The sequence below is a fragment of the Sciurus vulgaris genome (genome assembly GCF_902686455.1).
Source record: "Sciurus vulgaris genome assembly, chromosome: 2".
Lineage (NCBI taxonomy): Eukaryota > Metazoa > Chordata > Mammalia > Rodentia > Sciuridae > Sciurus > Sciurus vulgaris.
The window spans coordinates 67,332,001-67,359,150 of record NC_136462.1 but is presented as its reverse complement, the minus strand read 5'-3'; the positions used below and the strand labels follow the sequence as shown (position 1 = coordinate 67,359,150).

At 36.5% G+C, this 27,150-nt stretch overlaps 1 protein-coding gene across 1 annotated transcript in view; it reads right to left on the bottom strand.

Moving 5' to 3' along the window:
* Positions 1–53: 53 nt before the first annotated feature.
* SNX6 (sorting nexin 6) overlaps positions 54–27,150 on the bottom strand; it is a 56,406-nt gene continuing 29,309 nt past the window's right edge. The window contains 6 exon segments of the mRNA XM_079120251.1: positions 54–1,798; positions 8,445–8,530; positions 8,768–8,927; positions 15,460–15,546; positions 20,879–20,918; positions 23,405–23,480. Of these exon segments, the coding sequence (XP_078976377.1) occupies positions 1,745–1,798; positions 8,445–8,530; positions 8,768–8,927; positions 15,460–15,546; positions 20,879–20,918; positions 23,405–23,480 (503 nt within the window). The 3' untranslated portion in view covers positions 54–1,744.

Below are 27,150 nucleotides of genomic sequence, written 5' to 3'. Positions count from 1 at the left end.
GGTTTTTGGCCCTGTACTTGCTATTTCTTAGCATTTAATACAGCATCTTCACATTGCCAAAGTAAGGTACCAACGTTTATTAATCCTCACAACACCCCTGTGAGGTAGGTCAATATGTCCTTTATAGTAGAGAACAGAGGCAGACATCTACCAAACCTGCTCAAACTTGCTTGAGACCACAAGGGCTTCTGGGGAAGGACTAGACCTGAATCCAGAAGCTAGGTCTACCACTGGTAGACATCACATGGGCGTACTCTTACCAATGAAGGTTACATGAAGGACAAAATAACATAGATCTCTCAGCCAGCAACAGAAAAACCAACAGTTCAAATGGCATTGGGGAACATGTCAATTAAAAAGACGAAACATTAACCAGTACATGAGTGAGGCAAGAGAACATGCTGCTGAGATAGGCTGGAATCATGACTGGCAATAAGACGTAGACCAGGGGACCAGGCAATCTTCAAAACCACTTGGGAAAATGTAAACAAATTAAGAACCCATTCAAGGGGTAACCAGCCCGAATGCCTGCAGTTTCCAAAAATGAGTTAGAAAATGACAGTGGGAAAGCCCAACCACTCAATCCAACTTTAAAGGAGAAATGACAATAATGCTCATTCACATTAGAAAGGCCAATAATATTTGTAATATAATTACTTGCATTTAGTATCCTATATGCACACCAACTTTCATCCCAAATAGTCCCTTTCCTCACACACAAGAACTGTTCCTTATAACAGACTTTTCCCCTTCTACACACCAATCTATACACTGGCATAACTACCAAGTGGCTCAATGGCATATATCTCATGGTTAACTGGCTGAGTAAGGGACGGAATCCAGAAAAATATAAAACTCTAACAGACTGTATGCTGCTCCTGTATTTCAGAAATAACTGTCACCTGCCTTTGCCCAATTCCACCATCTGTGAAGTGCACATGGATGAGCAGTTCATTCTTTTCTAAAGGGATTAGTGATCCTGGTTCACTGTGCCATTTTAAAAGAAATAAAGAAAAAAGAGAAATCAAGACCTGCACTGTAAAGCATAATATTGGAGTAGATTTATTAGAGCTACTCCAAATTTTAGAGTGAGATCATGACGATAAAGTTAAAAACTATCACTGTTATCGCTGGTTATTTTATAATAATTGGTTTAGTCTACAAGTTTAAGGCAAACATACGAATGCATTTGCTTTTCTTCAGAAATCATACTTCTAAAAGATTACATAAAGTCTGGCCCAAACCTTCTATGTTGATTAATTAAAAGTAAGTTTGATTAAGATGCTTTACAAGAATGACTGAAATAAAGTTTACAATGCTTTTTAAAAATGAAATAAAAAAAATTCAGAAAGGCAATCTTTATCTTTCTTGACAGTGTATTTTAAAAAGGTTAAACTTCAGAAATTATTTAAAGGTAAGATTGGCAGCCATAAAGAATACTATTTATAAAATAAACACAGTTATAAGAGGCTAGTTAAAAAAAAAAAAAAAAAGACTGAACTTTGGGCTTCTGAGTGGGACGAGTGCACGATGACAGAGCAGTCTAGAGGAGCAGGCCACAGAGTCACACGCGGTTGGCACTGCCCGTGCACGGCGCTGCTCCACTGTTTCCCAGAAAAAGAGGAGTAGATGCACTTTGTCAGTTGTTTTGTTTCCAGTGAGCATAAATGCTTTAACATCATTAAGAAAACAAAAATAAGATTTAAAGGAAGGCAGCCCTTTTTAACAGGAAGAAGAATGTGGCTTATGTGTCTCCATTTAACACTGCCAGGCAGTTCTGCAGTAACTGGAGGTTACCCTAAAAAGGAAGAAAAAGTAAGTTATGAATGTCTTTAATTCAAAATAGTTTGAAATTAACTCACTGAAAATATACAGTATTAGAAACTAAACTACTTTAAGAGATCAAAATTTTGCAAACAGACATTCATTATAGTCAAATAAAGGTTTAAAGACATAAAATACCAGATACTTCAGTAAATTTCTATCTAGACCAATATTAATGGTTTGGAATTATCTGACATGTTCCAATAAGGATAAAATATGCTGTCTGTGTCTAATTTTAGTTACTGAACTTGATTCCTAATTGTATGGCAGGCTTTATTCCTTCCTTTAGCTATTACAAAATACATGAACATAAATATACAGTAGTTTTTGGTATAATTAGAGCACTTATAAAAGTATTCTATAAAATTACCCCTTGTACCTACATATCCCTGATAGAACAAATGAACTTGCATCCAAATTTAGAAACATATTTAAAGACAAATATATTTAAGTTACATTAATATGCAAATGGGGGTGAAGGGAAAGCTCTTCCTCACAGTAGAAAGTCAATTATAATGGATAAAGACATGATAGAATTAAAAAAAAAATCAACATTTGGGGTTGGGGTTTGAACTCAAGGATAGGGTGTACTTGCATTTGCTTAGTATGTGTGAGGCCCTGGATTTGCTCCTCAGGTCCACAAAAAAAAAAAAAAAGAAAGAAAAGAAAGGGAAGGGAGAGAGGGGGAAGCAGAGAGAGACAGAGAGACAGAGAGAGAGACAGAGACACACACACGGCACACACGGGGTGGGGGGGTGCTGGACACAGTGGCACAACAACTGTAATTCCAGGAGGATGAGGTAAGAGGATCCCAGATTCAAGGCCAGACTCAGCAACTTAGTGGAGACTCTCAGGAACTTAAAGAGACCCTTTCTCAAAATATAAAACTAGGGCTGGGGAGATATCTCAATCGGTAGAGTGCTTGCCTTGCAAGCACAAGGCCCTGGGTTCGATCTCCAGCACCACAAAAAAAAAAAAAAAAAAAAAAAAAAAAAAATATATATATATATATATATATATATATATATATATATATATATAAATATATAAAACTAAAAGGGCTGGGGATGTATCTAAGTGGTAGAACACCCCTGAGTTCATTCCCCAGTACTAAAAAAATAAAGTCGGGCATGTTGGCTGAGGCATGAGGATCATAAATTCAAGGCCTATCTTGGCAACTTAATGAAACCCTATCTCAAAATTTTAAAAAAGAGCAAGGGATATAGCTCAGTGGTAAAGTGCTTCTAGGTTCAATTCTTAGTACCCAAAAAGAGGAGGAGGAGGAAGGAGGCAAGAAGGAAGGAAATCAACATTTGGCAACCATCATAATGATAAAGTGATTCAGTCAAGAATCATCTTTTTTTTTCAGGGGGTGAGGGGCAGTACTGGGGATTGAACTCGGGATACTCTATCACTGAGCTACATCCCAGCCCTTCTTTTTTTTTTTTTTTTGCGGTGCTGGGAATCGGCCTTCTTATTTTTTGAGATAAGGTCTCACTAAGTTGCCCAGACTGGCCTTAAACCTGCAATCCTGCATCAGTCTCCTGAGTTGCTGGGATTACAACATACATCACAGTGCCTAACTTTCATCAATGGATCCTAAAAGCAATGTGGAGATGCACTGTCAATACTACAGTTATTAACCATGTTTAGCTACTTTTCATCAATTAAAAATTAAATGAGGGGCTGGGGACATAGCTCAGTTGGTAGAGTGCTTGCCTTGCAAGCACAAGGCCCTGGGTTCAATCCCCAGCACCGCAAAAAAATAAATAAAGTGAAAATTAAAAAAAAAAAAAAATTAAAAACTCAGTTTCCCAGCAGGACTACCCACGTCTCAAGTGTTTGACAACTAAAAGTTATCAGTGGTCATCATAATGGACAGTGCTGATTCTAGAACACTGCTATTGTAGTATAAAGTTCTACTGTAAAGTACTGGTTATGGGACATTTATATAGTCCCAAAGTATTTCTCTCCAAAGAATACCAACTGCAAAGTGTAAAGTAGTCTTTTTTGTGGGATGGGGGAGTTGGTACTGGTGATGTGATTAAGCACCCCTGGTTCAATCCCTGGTATAAAATATTTTTTAAAAAGTTAGAAGGGAAATGATTATACTATGAGAGCTTTAACATCAGTATATTAATGACTGACAGGGATTAATTGGGTGCTAGCTGTTGGCAGACTGGGTGTGGCCAGAAGAGGTGGGTAACTGGGGGCGTGCCCTTGGGGTTCATAGTTTGTCCACGGTGAGCCAGTCTCTCGCTCTGCTTCTTGGTGCCATGTCCTTCACTTCTTTCCTCTGCCATGATGTTCTGCCTCACTTCATGCCCCAAGGAATGGAGCTAGCCAACTCTGTCTGAACTGAGACCTCTGAAACTGGGAGCCCTAAATAAAGTTTTCCTCCTCTAAAATTGTTCTTATCAGGTCTTTTGGTCACAGCAATGAAAAAGCTATCTTAAACAGGACAGTCTATAAATAGTTCTGTGCTCTTCAAAAATGTCGGTGGTAGATTGGGATGTAGTTCAGCAGGGGAGCATGTGCTTAGCCTGGGTTAGAGCTCCAGCATGGAGGTGGGGAACAATGAGACTATGTTCAAGGATACAAGTGATCTAACCTAGTTTGCTGTAACAACCAGATTTCAATGATATGGCAAAGCACAATAAATGAAATCCACAGTAGTTTCAAAATACTTTTTGGGGGGTAGGGGGTGCCAGGGATTGAACTCTGGGCACTCACTCAACCACTGAACCGCATCCCTAGTCCTATTTTGTATTTTATTTAGAAACAGGGTCTCACTGAGTTGCTTAGCACTTCGCATTTGCTGAGGCTGGCTTCGAACTCTATCCTCCTGCCTCTGCCTCCTGAACCGCTGGGATAACAGGTATATGCCAACGCACCCAGCTGTTTCAAATTACCTTACTATACATTTTACTAATATCTAATCTTTTCAAAACAATTTATGTGGATTCTATGGACAAAACAGGACTGTCCAACTGGGAAAGGCAGAGATAAAATGGGGAGAGAAAGAAGTTCAATAAAGGGAATCAAAACACTGAGTGGAAGACTTACTTCTGGTTTCTCTTTAATACAGTAGAGTAACTATTATTTAGCAAGGTGAGGTGGCCCATGCCTATAATCCCAGCTGCCCAGGAGGCTGATGCAGGATGATCATAAATGTGAGGCCATATTAGGCAATTAGACCTTGTCTCAAAATTAAAAAAAAAAGGGGGGGGGGGGGTGGGAATATACCTCAACGGTAAGCATCCCCAGGCTCAATTCCCTGAACCACAAAATAAATCTATATTTCAAAATGACTAGAAGACTATGAAAATTCCCAATATATAAAAATGATTAATGTTGAATAAGTGGAAATGTTTATTACTGATTTCATTATTATACATTGTATACATGTACAGAATTACCATAGATGTACTCCATAAAGATGTACAAATCTTATATCTCAATTTAAAAAATGGGATTATTCAGATTTTCAAAATCATTAAGAAAATCTGAAAACGAAGAGCAGGGTCTAGGAAACAGGAGGCAGTCACCATGTCCAGCTACAAAGGTGGCAAGAAGCTCCTGACACAGCTCAAGAAATGGATGAGGAAGATAAGCAGAAACAAAAAGAGAAGAAACGAGAGAAGCTAAATGTGAAGGCCTTGGGGTAAAGAGCCCTGGCCCACAGGGGAAATTAACACTGCATTCCCTACTATATTTTTTGCCACCTATAGCTAAAAAACCTTGAAGTCTGTTGTAAATTTAAGAATAAACTTTTGTTTATTTGTTTTTTGTTTATTTGTAAAAAATACAGAGGGAAAAAAAAGAAATCTGAATACAGAAAACTCATTTCAAAAAGTTCTGAAAAAGTAGAGTCTGGAAACCAGAGGCAGAAGCCAGCAAACAGACTAAACAGTAAATATTTTAGGATTTGAGAGACACTTGGTCTCTGTTTCAACTATTCCACTTGGCACAAGCCTCCATAGACAAACGAATGGCTTCGTTCCAAGAAAATCTTATTTATAGATACTTAAATTTGAATTTCATGTAATTATCACTATTCTTCATTTGTTTTTAAACAACCATTTAAAAATGTACACCATTCTTGGCTCATAGGCTGTACAAAAACAGATTCATTTGCCAGCCTCCAATCGCCAGCAAAAATTTTTATTTATTTATTTTTTGTTTATTTATTTATTTTTTGTGGTGCTGGGGATTGAACCCAGGGCCTTGTGCAAGCACTCTACCGACTGAGCTATCTCCCCAGCCCTCGCAAAATTATTTTTGTGGTGGTGGTGGTGGTGTTGGGGATTGAACCGCAGCCTTGCCTGTGCTAGGCAAGTACTGTACCACTGAGCTACATCCCCAGCCCTTACAGCAAAATTCTTGCTAGTTCATACCTTTTTAAAAAGAACAAAACAGTGGACATTAGAAACCAACACAGGTTCAGTAAGATTAAATCATGCCAACCTTATCAAAACATTTTCTTTTTTTCTTCTTCTTCTTTTTTTTTTTCGGTAGTGGGGATTGAACCTAGGGGTGCTTAACCACTGAGCCATATCCCCAATCCTTTTTATTTTTTATTTTGAGACAGGGTCTCGCTAAATTGCTTAGGACCTCGCCAAATTGCTAAGGCTAGCCTGGAACTTGGAATTCCCTGCCTCGGCCTCCCAAATAACTAGGATTACAGACAAATACCACCACACCCAGCAAAGAACTAAGAGAAATAAAGTATTATAAGCCAAATCAAGTCAGTGCAATATAGCAGTTTAAAAAGCTATCTTGGCTCAGATGTAGTTCATTGGTAGAACACATGCTTGGCTTTCTCAAGGCCTTGGGTTTAATACCTGTCAACACACAAATAGACACAGACACAAAAGTTATCTTATACAAATATGTAAGGACTAAACTGGAAAAAGGGAATTAAATTTATCTTCATTATTTTAGACCCATTCATTAGTTGATGAAGATCTGTACTCATTATAGGGTGTTCCAAATATCTTAGTGCAGTTTCTAGCTTTATTTTTGTAAATTTTTTTAAGTTGCAGATGAACAAAATACCTTTATTTATTTTTAGGTGGTGCTGAGGATCGAACCCAGAGTCTCGCACATGCTAGGCAAACAATCTACCACTGAGCCACAACCCCAGCCCACTTTTTAGCTTTACTAATTAATAAATGCTATAATCTATCAAAAAAATTACACTTAAACTGGGTGTGGTGTGCATGTCTATAATCCTACTAATTCAGGAGGCTGAGACAGGAGGACAGCAAGCTGGAGGAAGGACTCAGCAATTTAGAGAGACACTGCCTCAAAATAAAAAATAAAAAAGGCTGGGATATATAGCTCAGTGAGGAAGTGCCCTTAGGGTCAATTCCTAGCACCCACTCCCCCCCAAAAAGAGAACCCATTTAAAAGTTCATTTTAATTTCTTGGGGAAACAAATACATTTTGTGCAGGGCATGCTGGCACATGCCTGTAATCCCACTGGTGGTGGGGGCTACTGAGGTAGAAGAATCAAGAGCTCAAAGTCAGCCTCAGCAACAGCAAGGCACTAAGCAACTCAGACATCAAACTTTCTAAATAAAATACAAAACAGGGCTAGGGATGTAGCTCAGTGGTCTAGTGCCCCCAAGTTTAATCCATGGTAAACAAAAACAAAAAAACCAAATACACTGTATTTGTAGTCTCTCTAAAGATAACAAATGTTAAATAAATAAATATTTTTGGTTTGTTCTTTTTAAAAATTCTTTAATATAAAAAATTTATGGTGCTGGGGATGTAGCTTAGTGGTAAAGTGCTTACCTGGCATTCATGAGGCTGTGCATTCAAACCCCAGAACCACAAAAAGGAGAAAAAAAAAAAAAAAAGTTCCAAAAACCATGCGTTCACTATCAACAATTTAAATTTTTTTTTTTTAAACTAAATAAGACTTTTGATAAAACAACTAGTTAAAAAATATTTGTTTTCCTGTTAGGTCCTAAATTCTTTCAGAGCAATTATTCTTGCTTGAATTAAATAATCTTTAAAATCTTTCTCAACTGAGAGTCTCTATTTTAAAAATTATAAAGTTTGAGCCAAGTTTTACCTTTATATTAAATGCAAGAAGGGGTTTATGAGCTTGGGTTGTGGCAGTGGGCACATGTGAGGCACTGGGTTCAATCCCCCTCAGCGTCAAATAAAAATATAAATAAATAAAGTTATTTTGTTCATCGAAAACTGAAAAATATTTTTTTAAAAAGAGGGTTTACTTCAAAGTAAACAAATACTATACAGACCAGAAGGAAGCCATTTATTTACTAAAACCATATATTTTACAGGGTGGTGTATGCCTATAACCTCTGTGACTCAGAGCAATTTAGCAAGATTCTATCTCAAAAAATAAAGAACTGGAGATGTAGCTCAGTGGTAAAGCACATGAGTTCAGTCCCCAGTACCAGAAAAGTTAAACCAACTATTCTGAAGCAATGAAATCATCTTGGAAAACATAATTCTCATTCAAGAACAGTTCTTAGGATGTCCCTATAGAAGGTAACTGTCATTAAAGGATTATCAATTTTATTACTGACTCAATTTTAAATGTCATGTCACTTAAATTTACTAAATCTTTAACACAATACTACCTTTGCATGCTTCAGTTCTAATTCTGCAAGTTCCACTAAATTTTTTCTGAATGCAGCAACTCTTCTTGTCTTAAAATCTATAAGTTCTGTGAACAACAAAAAAACTCAGAATTAATTCACATAATAATCATAAAGCATATCTTGTGATTAAAAGTTAATGTAACAGGAGCTGGGGTTGTGGCTCAGTGGTAGAGCACTTCCCTAGCATGTGTGAAGCACTGGGTTCGATCCTCAGCACCACATAAAAAAATAAAGGTATTTTGTCCACCCACAACTAAAAAATTAAAAAAAAAAAAAAAAAAAAAAAGATAATGTAACAGTACCTTGTTTTGCAGATTCAGATATTTTTTCAAACTTCTGACAACATAATTGTTGGGACGTTTCAGCCTGTAGAACATCTTTATTTTTTGCTCTTGCCTTATCCAGTGCTTTGTTAGCATTTTCATAATCCACTAGTGATCGAGATCTTCGGTAAAGGAGATCCTATAAAACAGAATGCTTCATAATACATGATGTTATGTTTCTAGTAGTTATATACCACCACCATCACCACATCCACCCCAGAGATAAAAGTTATACAGTGAATAATACAGACAGTTACCCTTCTGTTTATTTTGTTCTGACCCAGGACCTTGCACATGCACTCTACCACTGACGGAGCTACACCTGCAGATCCTAAATATCTTTTTAAAATAATAACTTTATTGAGACATAATTCACTTACCACTCTCCATTTCTCCACATGCCCACTCCTCCCCCACCCTGCCCTAGGCAACCATTACTCTGCTTTTTCCCTCCCTCCCTCCCTCCTTTCCTTCCCTCCCTCTCTTCATTCAGCACCCTGGAGCCTAGCATATGCTAGCAAGTACTCTACCACTGAACTACATACTCTGTCCCATCACTGGGTTTGTTTGTTTGGGGGGAACAGGGTCTCAATAAGTTGCCCAGGCTGGACTCAAACTTGCAATCCTCCTGCCTCAACCTTCTGAGTACAGGCAGGCAACACAACAAACATCTGGCCATTAATCTGGTACAGATTTGCCTATTCTGAACATTTCATAAAAAAACAAATCATATAATACGCATCTTTTGTGTGTGTGGCTTCTATCATTTAGCATAATGTTTCAAGTTCATCCATACCTGTAACATGAATTAGTTACTTCATTCCTTTCTATTGTGGAATAGTATTTCATTATACAGATAATATCGTATTGGTTTATTCATTTGTAAGTTGATAGGCATTTGGAACAATGCTGCTATGAATAGCTGCATACCAATGTTTGTGCAGACGTGTTCATTTCTCACTACCTAGTGGGAATTGCTAGGTCATATGGTCAACCATATATGTCAGACCTTTTGAAAACTACCAGTGTGTTCCACAGAGGTTACATATTTTCCATTTCCACTAACGATTTATAAGAGTTCCAATTTTTCCATATTCTTACCAACAATTGGTTGTCTTTCTGAGTAAAATCTCCTAAGGGCTGGTGAAATGGTATCTTATAACTTTTAATTTGCATTTGCCTGATGCTAATGATACAAAGAATCTTCATGTGTTTCTTGGACATTTGGAATGTCTTCTTTGGAGAAACATTTAAATCCTCTGACCATTTTTTAACTGGGTTATTTCTCTTGAGTTGTTAAGAGTCCTTCATATAGTCTGGATATCATCAACACCTTATCGCATTTATGATTTGCAAGTATTTTTGCTCGCTCTTTTCTTTCCTTCCTTCCATCCTTCTTTCTGCCCCCCCATTACCCTCTCTCTGTTGTATCTAATTAATTTGGGTAGTGGGGACTGAACCCACGGTACTCTACCACTGAAATGCATCCCCAATTGTTTTTATTTTTATTTTTAAAATTGAGAGAGGGTCTTGCTAAGTTGCCAAGGCAGGCCTCAAACTTGCAATCCTCCTGCCTCAGCCTCCCAAGTTGTTGGGATTACAGACGTGCACAACCAGGCCCAGCTTCCTTTATACTGTCCCCTGATATGCACGATGTTTAATTAATCAATGTATTTATTTTTCTGGTACTAGGACTGAATTCAGGGATTTGAGCCAAACCTCCAACCCTTTTTAATTTGAGACAGGGTTTCACTAAGTCACACAGCCCAACCTCAAACTCATGACCCTACTGTTCAGACTCCCAAGTTGTTGGATTTACAGGCATGTGCCACAGTACCCAGTGACAAAATGTTTAATTTGAATGAAGTTTGGTTTATTTTTCTCACTGGTGGATACACTTAAACCATTACTTACCTAATCCAAGGTCAAGAAGATTTGTCTGTGAAGTATTCTAAAAGTTTAGTTTTAGCTATTTTATATGCTTCTGTTAGGAAGGGGTCAAATTTCATTCTTTCGAATGTGGCTATTCAATTGTCCAGTACCAATTGTTGAAATCACTCTTGTCCCTACTGAATTGTCTTAGCAATATTGTCAAAAATCAATTACTGACTCAGTAAACCCAAACTAGAATTATCCTCAACTTGATTTAATTAAAAAAAAAAAAAAACTCCAAAAAAGTCATACTAAACATCATACTCAATGGGAGAAACAAAGTATTCTGCTAAGATCAGAAACAAAAGAAGGAGGATGTCTTCTCATCACTCCTTTTCAACACTGTAGAAATTCTAGTTAATGCAATAAGAGAAGAAAGGGAAATAAAAGGCATACAGATCAGGAAGAAGAAATAACATTGTCTTTGCTCACAGACCTGACTGTGCGGAAAATTTGAATGAACAAGCAGAATTTGTAAAAAATAAATTACATTAACACTCCCCAAAATGAAACAAAATGAAATACTTAGGCATTAATCTAACAAAGATATACCACATCCGCATGAAGAAAACTATGAAACTCTGATGAAAGAAATCAAAGAGCTAAATAGATATTCCAAATTCATGGACAGGAAGACTCAGTATTTTCAAGATACCAATTCTTCCAAACTTGATTTGCAAATTCAATGAAATTTCATCAAAAATACAGCAAGTTATTTTGTAAATATCAACAAACTCATATTAAAGTTTAAACAGAGAGGCAAAGAACCTAATATAATAGCCAACACAATATGGAAGGAGAACAAAGTTGGAAAACTAACATTACCCAACTTCAAGACTCACTATACTCCAGTTTTGTATGATGAAAGAACAGACAAATTGATCAATAGAACATTGTCTTAGCAACATGGTCAAAAACAGCCCAGAAATAGAACCACACAAATACAGTCAACTGATCTTTTCACAGAGGAAAGATAAGACAATGAACAAAGACAGATTTTTCAAAGAGGTTCTGATTTGTCTTTTGGGTACTGGTGATTGAACCCAAGGACACTTTACCATTGAGCTACATCCCCAACCCTTTTATAATGTTTTGTTTTGAGACAAGATCTCACGAAGTTGCTTAGGGCAGTGGCTAATTAGCTGAGGTTGGCCTCAGAACTTGAGATCTTTCTGCCTTAACCTCTTGAGTCACTGGGATTAGAGATGTATGCCACAGCATCTGGCTTTGTTTTGTTGAGATACCAGAGATTGAGTTTAGGGGTACTCTACCACTAAGCTACATTCCCAGTCCACCCCTGTTTTTTTGAGGGGTGAGAGAGTTTCACTAGATTGCTGAGGTTGGCCTTAAACTTGTGCTTCTCTGCCTCAGCCTCCAAATTTCAAGGAATACAGGTGTATGCCACCATTCCTGGTAATAAGAGTTTCTGAAACAAATGAAAATCCACATGCAATAAAAAAGTTTAAATCTATACATAGACTACATCCTTCACAAAAGTCAACTAAAATGAATCATAAACCTATATATAACAGGCAAGACTATAAAACTCCTAGAAGAGCTGAGGGGTATGGCTCAGTGGTAGAGTACTTTCCTAGCACTAATGAGTTCCAGAGTTTGATTCCCAGCACCAAAAGAAATTTTTTTGCTAAATGAAAATTTCTCTGCAAAAAACACTTAGAAAATGAGAAGACAAGTCACAGACTGGGGAAAAATATAAACAATCCAACTTAAAATGGGCAAAAGACATTGAGAGACACCTTACCAAAAACAAAACAAAAAACACAAGACAGATCAGCATATGAAAACATGTTCCACATCACTTCAGGAAAATGAATTAATACACAGGGAGAGCCAGCATGGTGGTGCATGCCTATAATCCCAGTGACTGGACTGGCCAAAGAAGGTTTGCAAATTCCAGAGCAGCCCAGCAACTTAAGGAGACCTTGCCTCAAAATAAAAAATAAAAAGGACTGGGAATGTAGCTCTGTGGCAAAGTGTTCCTGGGTTCAATGCTCAATGAAAAAGAGAGAAGGAATGAAAAGGAGGAGGGAGGGAGACAATGAGATACCACTACATATGTATTAGAATGTCCAACATTCAGAACACTAACATATACTGCCAATGCGCATAAGGATATGGACCAGACAAGAACTCTAATTCATTGCTGATAGGAATGCAAAATGGTACACCAAGTTTGAAAGACAGTTTGGTGTTTCTCATAAAACTAAACACAGTCTTATTCTAAGACAAAGCAACTGCACTCTACTTGGTATTTACACAAATGAATGTCTTGACAAAAGTCTGCACACAGGTATTTATAGCAGTTTTATAACTGTTAAAATTTAAAAGCAACATACATGGTCTTTAGTAGGTGAACAGAGAAGCTATGGCATATCCTAATAAGGGAATGTTACACACCATTAAAAGAAATTAGGGGCTGGGGAGATAGCTCAGTTGGTAGAGTGCTTGCCTTGTAAGCAGAAGGCCCTGGGTTCAATCCCCAGCACCACAAAAAAAAAAAAAATAAGTTATCAAGCCATGAAAAAACAACAAAGGACACTTAAATGCATATTATTAAGTGAAAGAAGTCAATCTGAAAAGGCCACATGCTGTATGATCCCAATTATATGACATTCAGGAAAAGCAAAACTATGGAGATAGTAAAAGATCGGGGGTTAGCCACGTATGGTGGCACATGATTATGGTCCCAATTATTCAGAAGGCTAAGGCAGCAAGATCACTTGAGCCCAGGGTTCAAGACCAGCTTGGGCAACACAGACCCTGTCTCAAAAAGTACTTAGTAATAATAAAAATAATTCAGACCTTGCCAGTGGGGGTAGGAAAGATGAACAGACAGAACACAGCAGATTTTAGGTCACTGAAACCATCCTATGATACTGTAATGATGGGTACATACCTTTTCCAAAACCAGAGAACACACAAAATCAAGAGTGTGCCCTATTATAAACTATGGACCATGTTGCTTGGTGTCTTTCATTCCATAAATAAAGCAAATAAAAATAAAGTAGGGTCATTTATTCACTGGGCCCATATGTTGGGCCTCATGCATGCTACCATTGAGCTCATGCATGCTAGGCAACTGTTCTACCACTGAGCTACACCCCTACCCCCAAATTACTTTAAATTCATCATGTTTTTTCATGTTATCTGTAGCTCATTCCTTTTTATTGTTGTTTTTTTTTTTTTTTTTTTTTTTTTTTCAGTGCTGGGGATTGAACCCAGGGCCTTGTGCTTGCGAGGCAAGCACTCTACCAACTGAGCTATCTCCCCAGCCCCTCCTTTTTATTGTTGAGTGGTATTCCATTGTATCTGTTTATCCGTTCACCTATTGGTAGACATTGGGTTGTTACCAGTTTTCAACTATTATAGATAAAGTGAATGTGAAGATATGTGTAGAAATATTATTTAATTTCTTGTGGATAAACACCCAGAAGTGAAATGACTTGCTATTTTTTTTTTTAATTCTCTGGTTGAGTGCTTACAATGTATATTAAATAAGTACATATTTGATATTTGTTGCTTTGTAAAATAATTTTATGTACACTATATATGTATATGAATATGTATATATGTGTGTGTGTGTATTCATTTATCTATTTTTGTACTGGGGATTAAATCTAGAGGCACTTTACCACTGACCAATCACCAATTCTCAGTCCTTTTTTTTTTTATTTTAAGACAGGGTCTCACTAAGTTGCTTAGGGTCTCACTAAATTGCTAAGGCTAGTCTTAAATTTGTGAGCCTCTTCCCTCAGGCTCCCGAGTTGCTAGAACTACAGGCATGTGCCACAGCACCCAGCTATGAACAATATACTTACAAGTATCTAAATACTGAAAATTAAAAGGTTATTGATTATTTGATAAAAATTATCAGCCAGGCACGGTGTCACACATCTATAATCCCAGTGGCTTAGGAAGCTGATGCAGGAAGATTGCGAGTTTAAAGCCAGCCCCAGCAACATAGTGAGACACTGTCTCTAAATAAAATATGTTTTAAAAAAAATCGGACTGGGGATGTGGCTCAGTGACTAAGTGCCCCTGGGTTCAATTCCTGGTACCAAAAAAATAAAAAATAAAAAAAAATTAAATACCTCTGATCAGATAGGAATTTTCTGTAGAATACCGTTTGTTGTTGTTGTTGTTAGTTTGTTTGTTTTGTGATGCTGGGGTTTGAACCCATGGCCTTGTGCATGCATTCTACCAACTGAGCTACATCCCCAGCCCCCTACAGAATATCTTAATTTACAATTAGCACTAAATTTGGAGTATCTGAGCCACTAAGTTTTCAGTGCTTTGCAGACATCTATGTTAAAAAATGTTTTTGATTACTTTACTAAGAGGGTTTTTTTTTTTTTTTTTTTTTTTTAATACAGTCTTCCAATAAGAAATGTGAATTGCCTTAAAATAAAGCACATTTTTGTTTTATGGTGCTTTCATCCTCAATGGGGGACTCATACAAACCAATTTAGAGATCCATTAGCTACACAACTGTTATTTGGGCACTTTACTTTTGTTTTTGCAGGAATTCACATAAGGAAATATACCAAATTTTTCTTTTTTAAGTTCTAGATCACACTGAATCCCATGCTGTGGGATTCCCTGATCTACAATTCTAAGACGAGAAAAAAATTCACCTTTGAAAATATAATATCCAAAAATAAGTCATCCTTTAACCAGCTTAAGTCCAACACCTGTAAAGAAATGAACAATAAAGTTACCTTAGCTGCTTGAGATTCTCTTAAGTAATATTTCAAAAGGTCAGAAAGTTTGAGGTCCTCATCAGCAGACACTCTTGCTTCTATTTTCTGAAATAAAAAGGGGGAAACTGAGTATGAAATCAACAATTCTTCACTTAGCATTTTCCTTAATAATTATTAAAAAATTGAAGTTATGTGCTCGCTTCGGCAGCACATATACTAAAATTGGAACGATACAGAGAAGATTAGCATGGCCCCTGCGCAAGGATGACACGCAAATTCGTGAAGCGTTCCATATTTTTATGAGACAGGAGGATTCCAAGTTTGAGGCCAGCCTCAGCAACTTAGTGAGGCCCTATCTCAAAATAAAAAATAAAGACTGGGAATAGAGTGACTCTGGATTCATTCCCAATACTGGAAAAAAAAAAAAAATGACAGATGTTTGAGATGCTAAGATATGTTTACCTAGATATAAACAGTATGTAATGTTTATTTGTATTGAAACATTGTATGGTACCATATTAATGTGTAGACATTTTGTGTTTTCTTTCATTTATTTATTGTTTTTATTAAAAATCATAAATTTACATAGAAAAAAAATTGAAGTTATAAATAACTACAGCATCTGTTTGTTTAACCTAGCTTTCCTTCCCTTTTCCTTCCTATTAGTCTATTACTTTTCTTTGCAACTCTGACAAAATATGAAAGGAAAAATCAGATCAAATGACAGTGAATTTATGGAAAGATTTTATATCTGATTCTAGTTCTTGGCCAAAATAGGCTTCAATATCTATCTTTCAGCTTCACTTATCTATTTATTTCAATGGTAAGTGATATGTACACATATTTTGAAGTAATAAAGGCTGGCAATGGCAGATGAGATAACTCAAACCAACCCTTCTTAAGTAGAAAATCTAGTCAAAGCATTAATATAAAGTACTTGAGGACACCAAAGAAACATCAACATGTAGCAAATGTGAGCTGGGATGGAATGGGAAGTAGCCATGCCAGACTTAAAAAGATGAGAACTCTTGAGTCTGGAGAGACAGAGGATAAGAGAAATGTATCATGTCAACCAAATGCAATATGGGGTTTCATTTGGATCCTGACTCAAACTACACTGAAAAAATCCACTTATGAGATAACAGGGAAAAATCTGTATATTGGACATTTGGTGACATTAAGAGGAATCACAGATAACAGTATGGGCCATATTAAATCTAATAATTCTTATCTGTATAAAAGGAGAGACATACACAAAAGGGCCCAAAACAGAATGAATATGAACTTTTTACGATAAAAGAACTGTAAGCAATATAGAACATGATAATTTTCTGGGAATCTTGGTGACAAATGCACAGGAATACTTTGTAACATTTTTTAAATTTTACTATAAGTATGAAATTATCACCAAACATTAAAAACAAACCAAAAACCCTACATACACACCAGAGTAGCAAGATAAAAAACCAAATGTTAGCAAGCTTGTGGAGCAACCTGAATGTTCTCATTCATTCTGGCGGAAGCATAAAATGGTACAATCACTTTGGGAAACAGATGGCAGTTATCTACTGAAGCTTTTCACATGAATACCCTATGATCCACCAATTCACTTCCTAGTTATATGTACGAACAGAAATGCATACTTGGGTTCTGCCAAGGATATACAATTGTATAAAATTTTAAAAAAATATTTTTGGTCATAGACAGACACAATACTTTTATTTTTATGTGAGACTGAGGATCAAATTCAGTGCCTAGGGAAGCATTCCACCACTGAGCTATAACCCTAGCCTATACAACTGTCTTAGCAGTATTATCTGTAAAGAATCCCAGATCAGCTGGGGACAGTGGTGCAAGCTTATAATCCCAGCTATATTGGAGGCTGAGGCAGGAGGACTGTATATTCAAGGCCAGCTTCGGCAATTTCATGAGATACTATTGCAAAATAAAAAATAAATAAATAAAAAATAGGGATGCAGCTCAGTGATGAAGTGTCCCTGGCTTCCATTTCCAATATACAAAAAAAGAACCCATTTGGGCACACTGGTGCACACCTGTAATCCCAGGGACTCTGGAGGCTAACAGGAAGATCAAAAGCTCAAGGCCAGTCTCAGCAACTTAGACCCTGTCTCAAAATAAACAGGGTTGGGAATGTAGCTCAGTGGTAGAGAACCACTGGATTCAAGCCCAGTACTACAAACACCACCACCACCACCACCACACACAACCCAAATCACAAACTATACAAATGACTATCAACTAAAAGTAAAACAGATGAACAAATTAATGGAATACTATACAGCTATAAGAATGAAGGAACTACACCTATATGCAACAACATGGGGATCAATGTTGAATAAATAAAACTAGACATAAAGAACACATACTGGGCTGGGGTTGTGGCTCAGTGGTAGAGCGCTTGCCTAGCATGTGTGAGGCACTGGGTTCGATTCTCAGCACTGCATATAAATAAATAAATAAATAAATAAATAAATAAATAAAGGTCCATCAACAACTAAAAAATATATTTCAAAAACATACTACATGAGTATTACACTGAAAAAAATATATATTCACACACACACACACACTTCTCATGTACGCTTTACTACTTGTTTAATATACTGCAATAAACAGAAAAAACTTGAAACTTCTCAAAATTACTACTCTGTGGAGAAAGAAACTTATGGAATTTTTTTTCTTCTGCAGTGCTGGGGATTAAACCCAGAGCCCTGTTTATGCAAGGCAAGGGCTCTACCACTGAGTTGCACACCCAGTCCAGGAATTTCTTCATCTGAGAGATAAGAACACCAAATATGTTGAAAATTTATTTAGATTGATAATAGTAGATAGTGTGGGTGTTTTAAAATATGACTCCCTTCCTACCACTGAAAAGTAAGCTGCATGCCTCCTCCCCTTAAATCAATCTCAGACTGTTTGACCAGTGGCAAGCACTGTGCCAATTTCCAGGCCTTGGTCTTAAGAAACCCGTACCTTTCAGTTCCTGTTATTTGAGATGGCTCACTTCTAGAAACTAAACACAATGTTGTAAAGAAGCCTAAACAGAAGCAATTTGTGGTGAAGGTCACATGTATATGTTCCAGCCAACAGCCCTAACAGAAGTCCAGTATGAACCCTCAGAGAGATAAGTAAAAGGGCCTCTGATGATTCCTGTCACAGCCCCAGCCTTCATATCTTCCCAGCTAAGGCCCCACATATGATGGAACAGAGGCCAGCCATCTCTGTCCTTTCTGAATTCCTGACCCAAAGAATTTGTTAGCATAATATAACAATTATTTTATGCTACTGATTTTAGAATGGATCGTTACACAACAGTAACAACAACATACAAACATTAAAGAAAATAAGAACAATGGTAGCCATGGAAATAGGCTATCCAGATCTCATTCAAGAGAAATAACTTTCTGCAAGGAGCATAACTGACTCATAGCCCCAACAGCAATCCCTCTGGACCCAGTGCCATGTTCATATCAAGGCTCAGCTCCAACCTTCCCTCACCCTGTGTACACCCAGCTACTGACAGAACACAGGGATAGAAATGACAGCCCATTCCTACGTAATGTGGAACTACTCTAATGGGCAACTCTAGCTTAGGGACTCATCTTCAACCTACCTGAAACATTCTTAGAACTAAACTATAGTCTGGGTCTCTTCATTTCCATTCTTCCTTCCTACACGCTTTCCTTTACAGGTATCAGACCGCTACCTGTAGTCTGAAGGTTCTTTCTACCTACTGTGCTCCTTTCTTTCTATTCTTCACAATATCTTGTACATCTAATCCTATCCTGAAGTCTTTCTCAGAGGATTTGACACAATTCTATTTTGGGATAGGCCTCTATGCTTTATAATGTAAATGCACATGAAACCATATATTCCTGGAAAATGCTCAGTGATACAAATATGAAAGGGATAAGAATGGGCACTGGGGGTTGGGACTGCAGCTCAGTGATAAACCACTTGCCTCACACATGTGAGACACTGGGTATGATCCTCAGCACCACATAAAAATAAATACATAAAAAGATATTATGTTCATTTACAACTAAAAAAATTTAAAAAAAAAAAGAATGGGCTTTGTGGATACCAGGATATCAACACCTACACATTTATTCTTTATGAGAATATTTCTTTTTCTTATCTCCACTATACATAAATCAATTTCTACACTGGACTAGCAACTCTAATTCTCAGCTAAGTATCATTAAACAGTTAGTAAATATTTCCATGTTTTATCAATTGATAAAAATGTTAAATATTATTGTACCTAGGATTATCCCCCCAAATCTAGACTCTGTCAAATATTAAATATTACTAGTGAATGCAACTTTTCCACAGTTGTACACTTGCCTTGTATTGATGTTACTTTTTTTTTTTTTTTTGGTACCAGGGCTTGAACATCACCAGGTGTGCTTAACCACTGAACCACATCCCCAGTGCATTTTTAATTTTTATTTTGAGATACGGTCTTACTAAGTTGCTAGGGTCTTGCTAAATTGCGGAGGCTGGCTTTGAACTTGTAATCCTACTGCCTCAGCATCCCAAATTGCTGGGCTTATAGGCATGCACCCCCTTGCCTGGTGATAATATTCACTTTTGTGGGGACTAGCTATCAAGCTTGCAACTTCATAACTCCTAGGCATGCAACACACTCCATCACTGAACTACACTGGCAAACCTGACACAATTTGTTTTTATTATTTATTTTTAATTTTCTATACTACTGGGATGATACTATTAATTTTTAAACCAGCATGTCATGAAGATCAAGAGCAATGTAGTCTTGATAAAGTTAAAATGAATCTATGACTTCCTCTGAGTTTACAAAGCCCCAGAAAAGGATTGTTCTTCATAAAAAATAAACTAAGTCATTTTAACGAATGTTTTTGTTTGTTTGTTTGTTTGTTTTGGGATGCCAGGGATTGGACTCAGGGGCTCTCAACCACTGAGCCACATCCCCAGCCCTTTTTGTAGTTTATTTAGAGACAGGGTCTTACTGAGTTGTTTAACGCCCTGCCTGTTGCTGAGGCTGGCTTTGAACATGATCCTCCTGCCTCAGCCTCCAGAGCCACCTTGCCTGGCAAGAATGTTTTCTTTTACGCAAATACCAGAAGTCTTTAACAAAAACTGAATTTTCTGAAAAACTGTCAATGGAATTAAAATCTGTCATCTTCCTGAAGTATACTCATCTTCCTCAATAAATTAACCATAATCATAACAAGTCAAACACTACTGTATGCAGAGATTTAGATCCCTAAAGGTTTAAATACTTTTTTGAAAAAAAAAAAAAAAAAATTATGGTAAGCATACTTGCCATGAGATGTGCCCTTTTAGCAGATTTTTAAGTGTACAATACAATATTATTAACTATAGTATAGATATAACACTGTGTAGTAGCTTTCCAGAATTTAGTACTTACTCTTGTTTTATCAAACAGTTCTGAAACTTTGAGGAAAAATCTGGAAGGGAAAAATATTTTCATCAGAAACTACATTTGAAATAATTTTCTACTTCAGATGTTTACAGAATATCTTCCCAAACCATCTCATTAATGAGCATTCTTGTTTCCTCACATAAAACATTCATTAAATTGTCTAATTAAATGAAGACTTCACTTACTTCAGTAAAAATCTCCCATACTTATATTCTGTAACATTATTTGAAATCTGTTACAGGCAATCTCCCCATTTCATTTCAAGATAATCTAAGTCATATATCAAATTTAAAATTTATCTTGATATTCCTCCAGTAATGTATCACATAATACTAAATAGAGCCTATACCTTCAAAATTATTATAGAAACAGAGCAGTTACACTGAAAAGAGACAAAAGGTTGATTGATCTACAGGACAGTACTGAAGCTGAAATACTTCTTAAAGTTATCTGAGAGTTATGCTTTACCTTATTTTTTTGATACTGCAGATTGAACCCAGTGGTACTTTACCACTGAGCTATCATCTCCCCAGTCCTTTTTATTTTGCAACAGGCTCTCACTAAGATGCTGAGGTTGGCCTAAAATTTGGGATTCTCCTGCTTCAGCCTCCTGAGTTTCTGGGATTACAGGCAGATGTCACTGTGCTCAATGACAGTTTCATTTTAAACATTTTCAAATATAGTTGCTTTGTTTTGAAAAATGACGAAAATGAACAACCAATTCTTACCTCAGAATTCACTTCCCTTAACTAAATAGTCTGTCAAATCCGGATATCAATTAACTATCCCCGGGAGCAGAGATGCATGCCTGTAATCCCAGCAACTTGGGAGGCTGAGGCAGGAGGATGGTGAGTTCAAACTAGCCTCAGCAACTTAGCAAGACCCTGAGCAATTCAGCAAGATCCTGTCTCTAACAGAACATTAAAAAGGGCTGGGGATGTGGCTCAGTGGTTAAGTGCCTTGGGTTCAATCCCTGGTACCAAAAAAAACTATTCCAATACCATAGGGACTGGGTTTATATCTCAATGGTAAACTGCATGTTTAACATATTCAAGGCCTAGCACCACCAAAAAAAAAAAAAAAAAAAAAAGCCCAACACCAAACTATTAAAAAGCATTCTGTAAAATACATAATTATAGATGGCATAATTATTGGATTAGGGCAAACCATAGAAAGCAAAACCACAATTTAATGAACTTTGTTTTACTGAACAAAACTTGCCTTAATAGATTTATGTTTGATAGCATGGCAAAGTTTATTTTTTTTCTTCTTATCAAAGACTTAACACTTCATACTCTTGTAATTCCAGCAATTTGGGAGGTTAAGGCAGGAGAATCACAAGTTTGAAGCCAGCCTCAGCAACTTAGTGAAACCCTGTCTCAAAATTTAAAAAAAATAATAAGGGCTGGGGATGTAGCTCGGTGACAGAATGCCTCTGGGTTCAAACCCCAACACCACAAAAGAAAGAATTTAACTCTTTGGGGAGGTAGCATCTTCATTATTATAAGCTATGATCTCTTGCTTTATTCAAAAGCTTGGCCCTTAAATGTACTAAACAAGATATAGTAGAGGAATGTTCAAAGATATGTCTTGGAAAAAGAAATGAATTATGAAAATAGCTTTTCCACTTAGAAACTGTTTAAAAATACATTTGACCTGAGTGTGGTGGTACATGCCTATAATTCTGGCTATTCCAGAGGCTGAAGCAGGAGAATCACATGTTTGAGGTCAGCCTCAGCAACTAAGCAAGATTCTATCTCAAAATAGAAGAAATAAAAAACAGTTGGGGATGTAGCTCAGTGGTAAAATCCTTACCAAGCATGTACAAGTCACTGGGTTCAATTCTCAATATCATAAATAAATAGATAAACAAATACATATTTGAATTATTTTTCAATAAACAAGTAATATCACAGGAACAACTAAAATTAATTATAGTTAAAGTTAAAAAAAAAAAAACCACAAACTAGTATGAAGTAAATAAAGGGCAGGTAGAGCAAATAAATAATCCAAAGTTTGAGGCCAGGCTCAGCAACTTAGCAAGGCCCTAAGGAAAATAGCAAGACCCTGTCTCAAAATTTAAAAAACGAAAAGGGCTGCGGATGTAGCTCAGTTAAGCATCCCTGGGTTCAACCCCCAGTATGGGGAGTGGGGGGAGTCCAAGCTCCAATTAAATATACATGCACATGTGCTCGCATGTGCTCTCTCTCTATACATACACATATATATAATTTCAAAATAACATTTATTATTTATGATAAACACAAAAATTCTATTCTCATATACAAGTCATCCTTTCATCAAATATTGTAATTATTAAAACTATATATTAAAGCCTATTTTTTTAATTTAAAAAATATTAGAAAGAGAAAAAAATGAATCAACCCAAGTTTATAAAAACATTCCTTATTATCAATATTTTCATAAAAATGTTCCAAAATGCCTGTCTACTTGTAATGCCAACAAATTTGTTTTGCTTATATTTAATAATGTTTTAATTAGAATACTTACTTGCATATATCTGTAGAATCCTGAGTTCCTAAAGTGTATAATGAAGAACCAATCCTATTGTAATCATCTGCAGCACCTATGGAAAAAGTTTTAAGAATATATTTGGTCATTGATTTAATAATACTTACTGAGCAGCTATCTGCAACATATGACATACACCAAATCTATTAAAGGAAATAACGCAAAGAACCATAACAATACAATGGATACTATATTGGGTATATGAGAAAATTACTTTAACATCAGCGGAAACAGATGATTCCTACCTCAATGAGTCAAGGAAGGATTTACAGAACTACAAAATGAGCTGCAGTATGCAAAATGAGCAACTCTTTACCAAGCAAAAGGAGAGTATTTTGAATAAAGGGAACAAGAATAAAGAAAAAGCAGAATACTATATTCAGAGAGCCTTGTGGGGTGGGAATGGTATTGCAGGATGCATAGGGGAATGGATGACATGAAACTAAAAAAGATGAAAGCATCCTGGAATAAAAGGTCGTTAAGCCATGATCAGAGTTTAGATTTGACTTTGTGGCAATGAATGTTATTGAATATTTTTGTCATAGTAGTGGTAAAATCAACCTGAGAGATTTTAGATTTTAGAAAATTCTGTGGAGAAAGAAAGGGGGGGGGGGGAAGCAGGGTGACCAATCACCAAACTGTTCCAAAAACCTGGTAACAGGTACTGAGGGTAAGGATTTAGACAATGGGAACAAAGGAAGCCAATATGGCTGAAAGATATTTAGGAAGTTTAAAAGGTAGGAATTAGAAACGTAGGAAAGGAAATTATGGGAAACTATATGAATGGTGGCACCATTATACTTGAGTACTAGGAAGCAAAGCACTCAATGTCAACACAGCGCTGTTCTTAGGATTCATCTCGTAGAGCAACATACTTGTTGAGAAAAGAGTATAATGAATGCTTCTCTGGTTTCAGAAAATGAAGTGTACTATACATGGTCAAAGAGAATGGACTTGAATATACTACCCAGGGTTCAAGCCCAACCTTCCAACTTAATCAAGCTAGGAAACTTAGAATATCACTTAATATGTCTGTGTTTCAGTTCCCTGATCTGGAAAGGGGATAATTATACCCAACTCATATAATTATATGGAGAATTAAATGAGTTGATAATACAAAGGTATAAGAAAATACAAAAAAATAAAATTATAATGTTACCAGCAGCCAAGACAACCTGCTGGAAACCTGGGTGGCTATTATGGTTTAGATATGAGAGTCTTCCTGAAGCTCATATGTTAAGAAGTGATTAGATTATGCCAGGTATAACCTATTTAGTGGATTAATGCACTGGTATGGATTAACTGGGTGGAAACTTTAGGGTGAGGCTGCAGGAAGTAGGTCAATGGGGGTATGCCTTTGGAATTTATATTTTGTCCTTGGTGAGCAGAACACTCTCTCTCTCTCTCTCTCTCTCTCTCTCTCTCTCTCTCTCTCTCTGCTTCCTCGCTGTCATGTCCTGAGCTGCCTCCCTCTGCCATGCTTTTCCACCATTTTGTTCTGCCTCACCTGGGACCCAAAGCTATGGGGTTGGCTGACCATGGATCAAACCTCTGAAATTGAACTTTTCCCCTCTAAATTGTTCCTGTCAGGTCTTTTGGTCACAGAGATAAAAAATTAACTAAAACAGCAGTTGACAGGGCTAGGGTTGTGACTCAGTGGTAGAGTGCTTGCCTAGCATGTGTGAGGCACTGGGTTTGAGTCTCAGCACCACATATAAATAAATGAGTAAAAATAAAGTCTATCAACATCTTAAAAAAAATTATATATATATGTGTATGTATATATATATATATATATATATACACACACACACACACACACACACACACACACACATACATACATACATATTTAAAAAAAAAAGAAAACCAGTTGAATTCAGCTAGCTGGGATGTGGGCAGGTTTCCTGACTTGGTTTCTGGTAATGGTAACCCTCACAAAACAATAACACAAGAATAGAAGAAGAAGCCAAGCCAAAGACTTATTTTTTCTTGTTACTATAAAATGGAAGATAATAATTCTAAATACTCAGGTATTTAGTCAATTGACTTTACTTCAGAGGTTATAAACTTTTTGATCTTAGGATCATTTTACATTCTTAAAAATTACTGAGGAAACTGAAGAGCTTTTGTTTACATGGGTTGTTATCTATCAAGATACACTATATTTTTTTAATGTAAAAAAATTTCAAATATTTAGTAATTTATTTAAAATTAATAGTATTAGGGCTGATGTGGCTCAGTGGTAGAGTGCTTGCTTAGCATATGTAAGGCACTGAATTCAATTCCAAGCACCATAAAAAAATAATTAAATAAAAAGAAAGAATAAAATTAACATACCACTGAGCTATATTTAAACTCAGCCTGTTTAAACCCATATTTACATAAGTAAAATTTCAACTGAAAAAGAGCTATTTTTTAAAATTAGGGAACATGGTGACATGTTACATTTTTACAAATCTCTGTTGTGTCTAGTTTAATAGAAAATAGATTCTCATTATCCACTTTCATTCAATCTACTCTGATAATATTGCTTTTGTTTAAGTATGTGGAGAAAAAAATCCAGCCTTAAACAGATACATAAATAGAAAAGGAAGTAGTATTCTACTAATCTTTTCAAATAATTGTGGATGTTCTTCTTTGATATTACACCAAACTCAACAATTACTTGTAATGTGGACTATAACATTGTTATCAATGAAATTTTGTTGAGTTTTTTTGCAGTACCAGGAATTGAAATCAGGGGCACTTTACCAGTGAGCTACCCCAGCTCCTTTATTTTTTTTTTATTTTGAGGCAGGGTCTCTACGTTGATGAGGCTAGACTTGAATTTGTGATCCTCCTGCCTCAGTCTCCTAAGTAGCTGAGATTATACATATGTGCCACCATGAACAATAAACTTTTTATACTTTTAATAAATTAAAACGTGTGTAACTCAGTAAGTTGCAATCAACAGATTCGATGCAATCTCAATCAAAATACCTATGGAAATCTTCACAGAACTACAAAAAAGAGCCCTAAAATTCATACTGAACACCCCCCCACACACACACACACACACACACAGACACACACACTAGAACAACAAAACAAAAAGACACAAAGCCAAAGTTATTCTGAGCAAAAAGAACAAAGCAGGGGGCTGGGGCTAGGGTTCAGTGGTAGAGCACTTGCCTTGTGCACATGAGGTACTGGGTTCGTCCTCAGCACCACATAAAAATAAATAAAAATAAAGGTATTGGGTACATCTACAACTAAAAATATTTTTTAAAAAAAGAAGAAGAACAAAGCAGGAGGCAATATGCTGACTTCAAAATAGAGTACAAAGCTTAGTAATCAAATGATCGTATTAGCATAAACATAGACACACAGACCAATGCAAGAGAATAGAGATGGATTTACAGTCCTCTGACTTTTGACAGAGGTGCTAAGAATACACATTGGAGAAAGAGTCATCTTTTCAACAAATGGTGCTAGAAAAATTGGATATTTATATCCAGTAGGATAAAACTAGACCCCTCTCTCTCGCCTGTCACAAAAATCAATCCAAAATGGTTTAAAGACTTATATAAACCTGAAACTATGAAACCACTAAAAGAAATACAAGGGAACTGCTTCAAAACATAAGACTAGGCAAAGATTTAGCGAGGTGCAATGGTGCATTCCTGTAATCCCAACAGTTTGGAAGGCTGAGGCAGGAGGATCACAAGTTCAAGGCCAGCCGC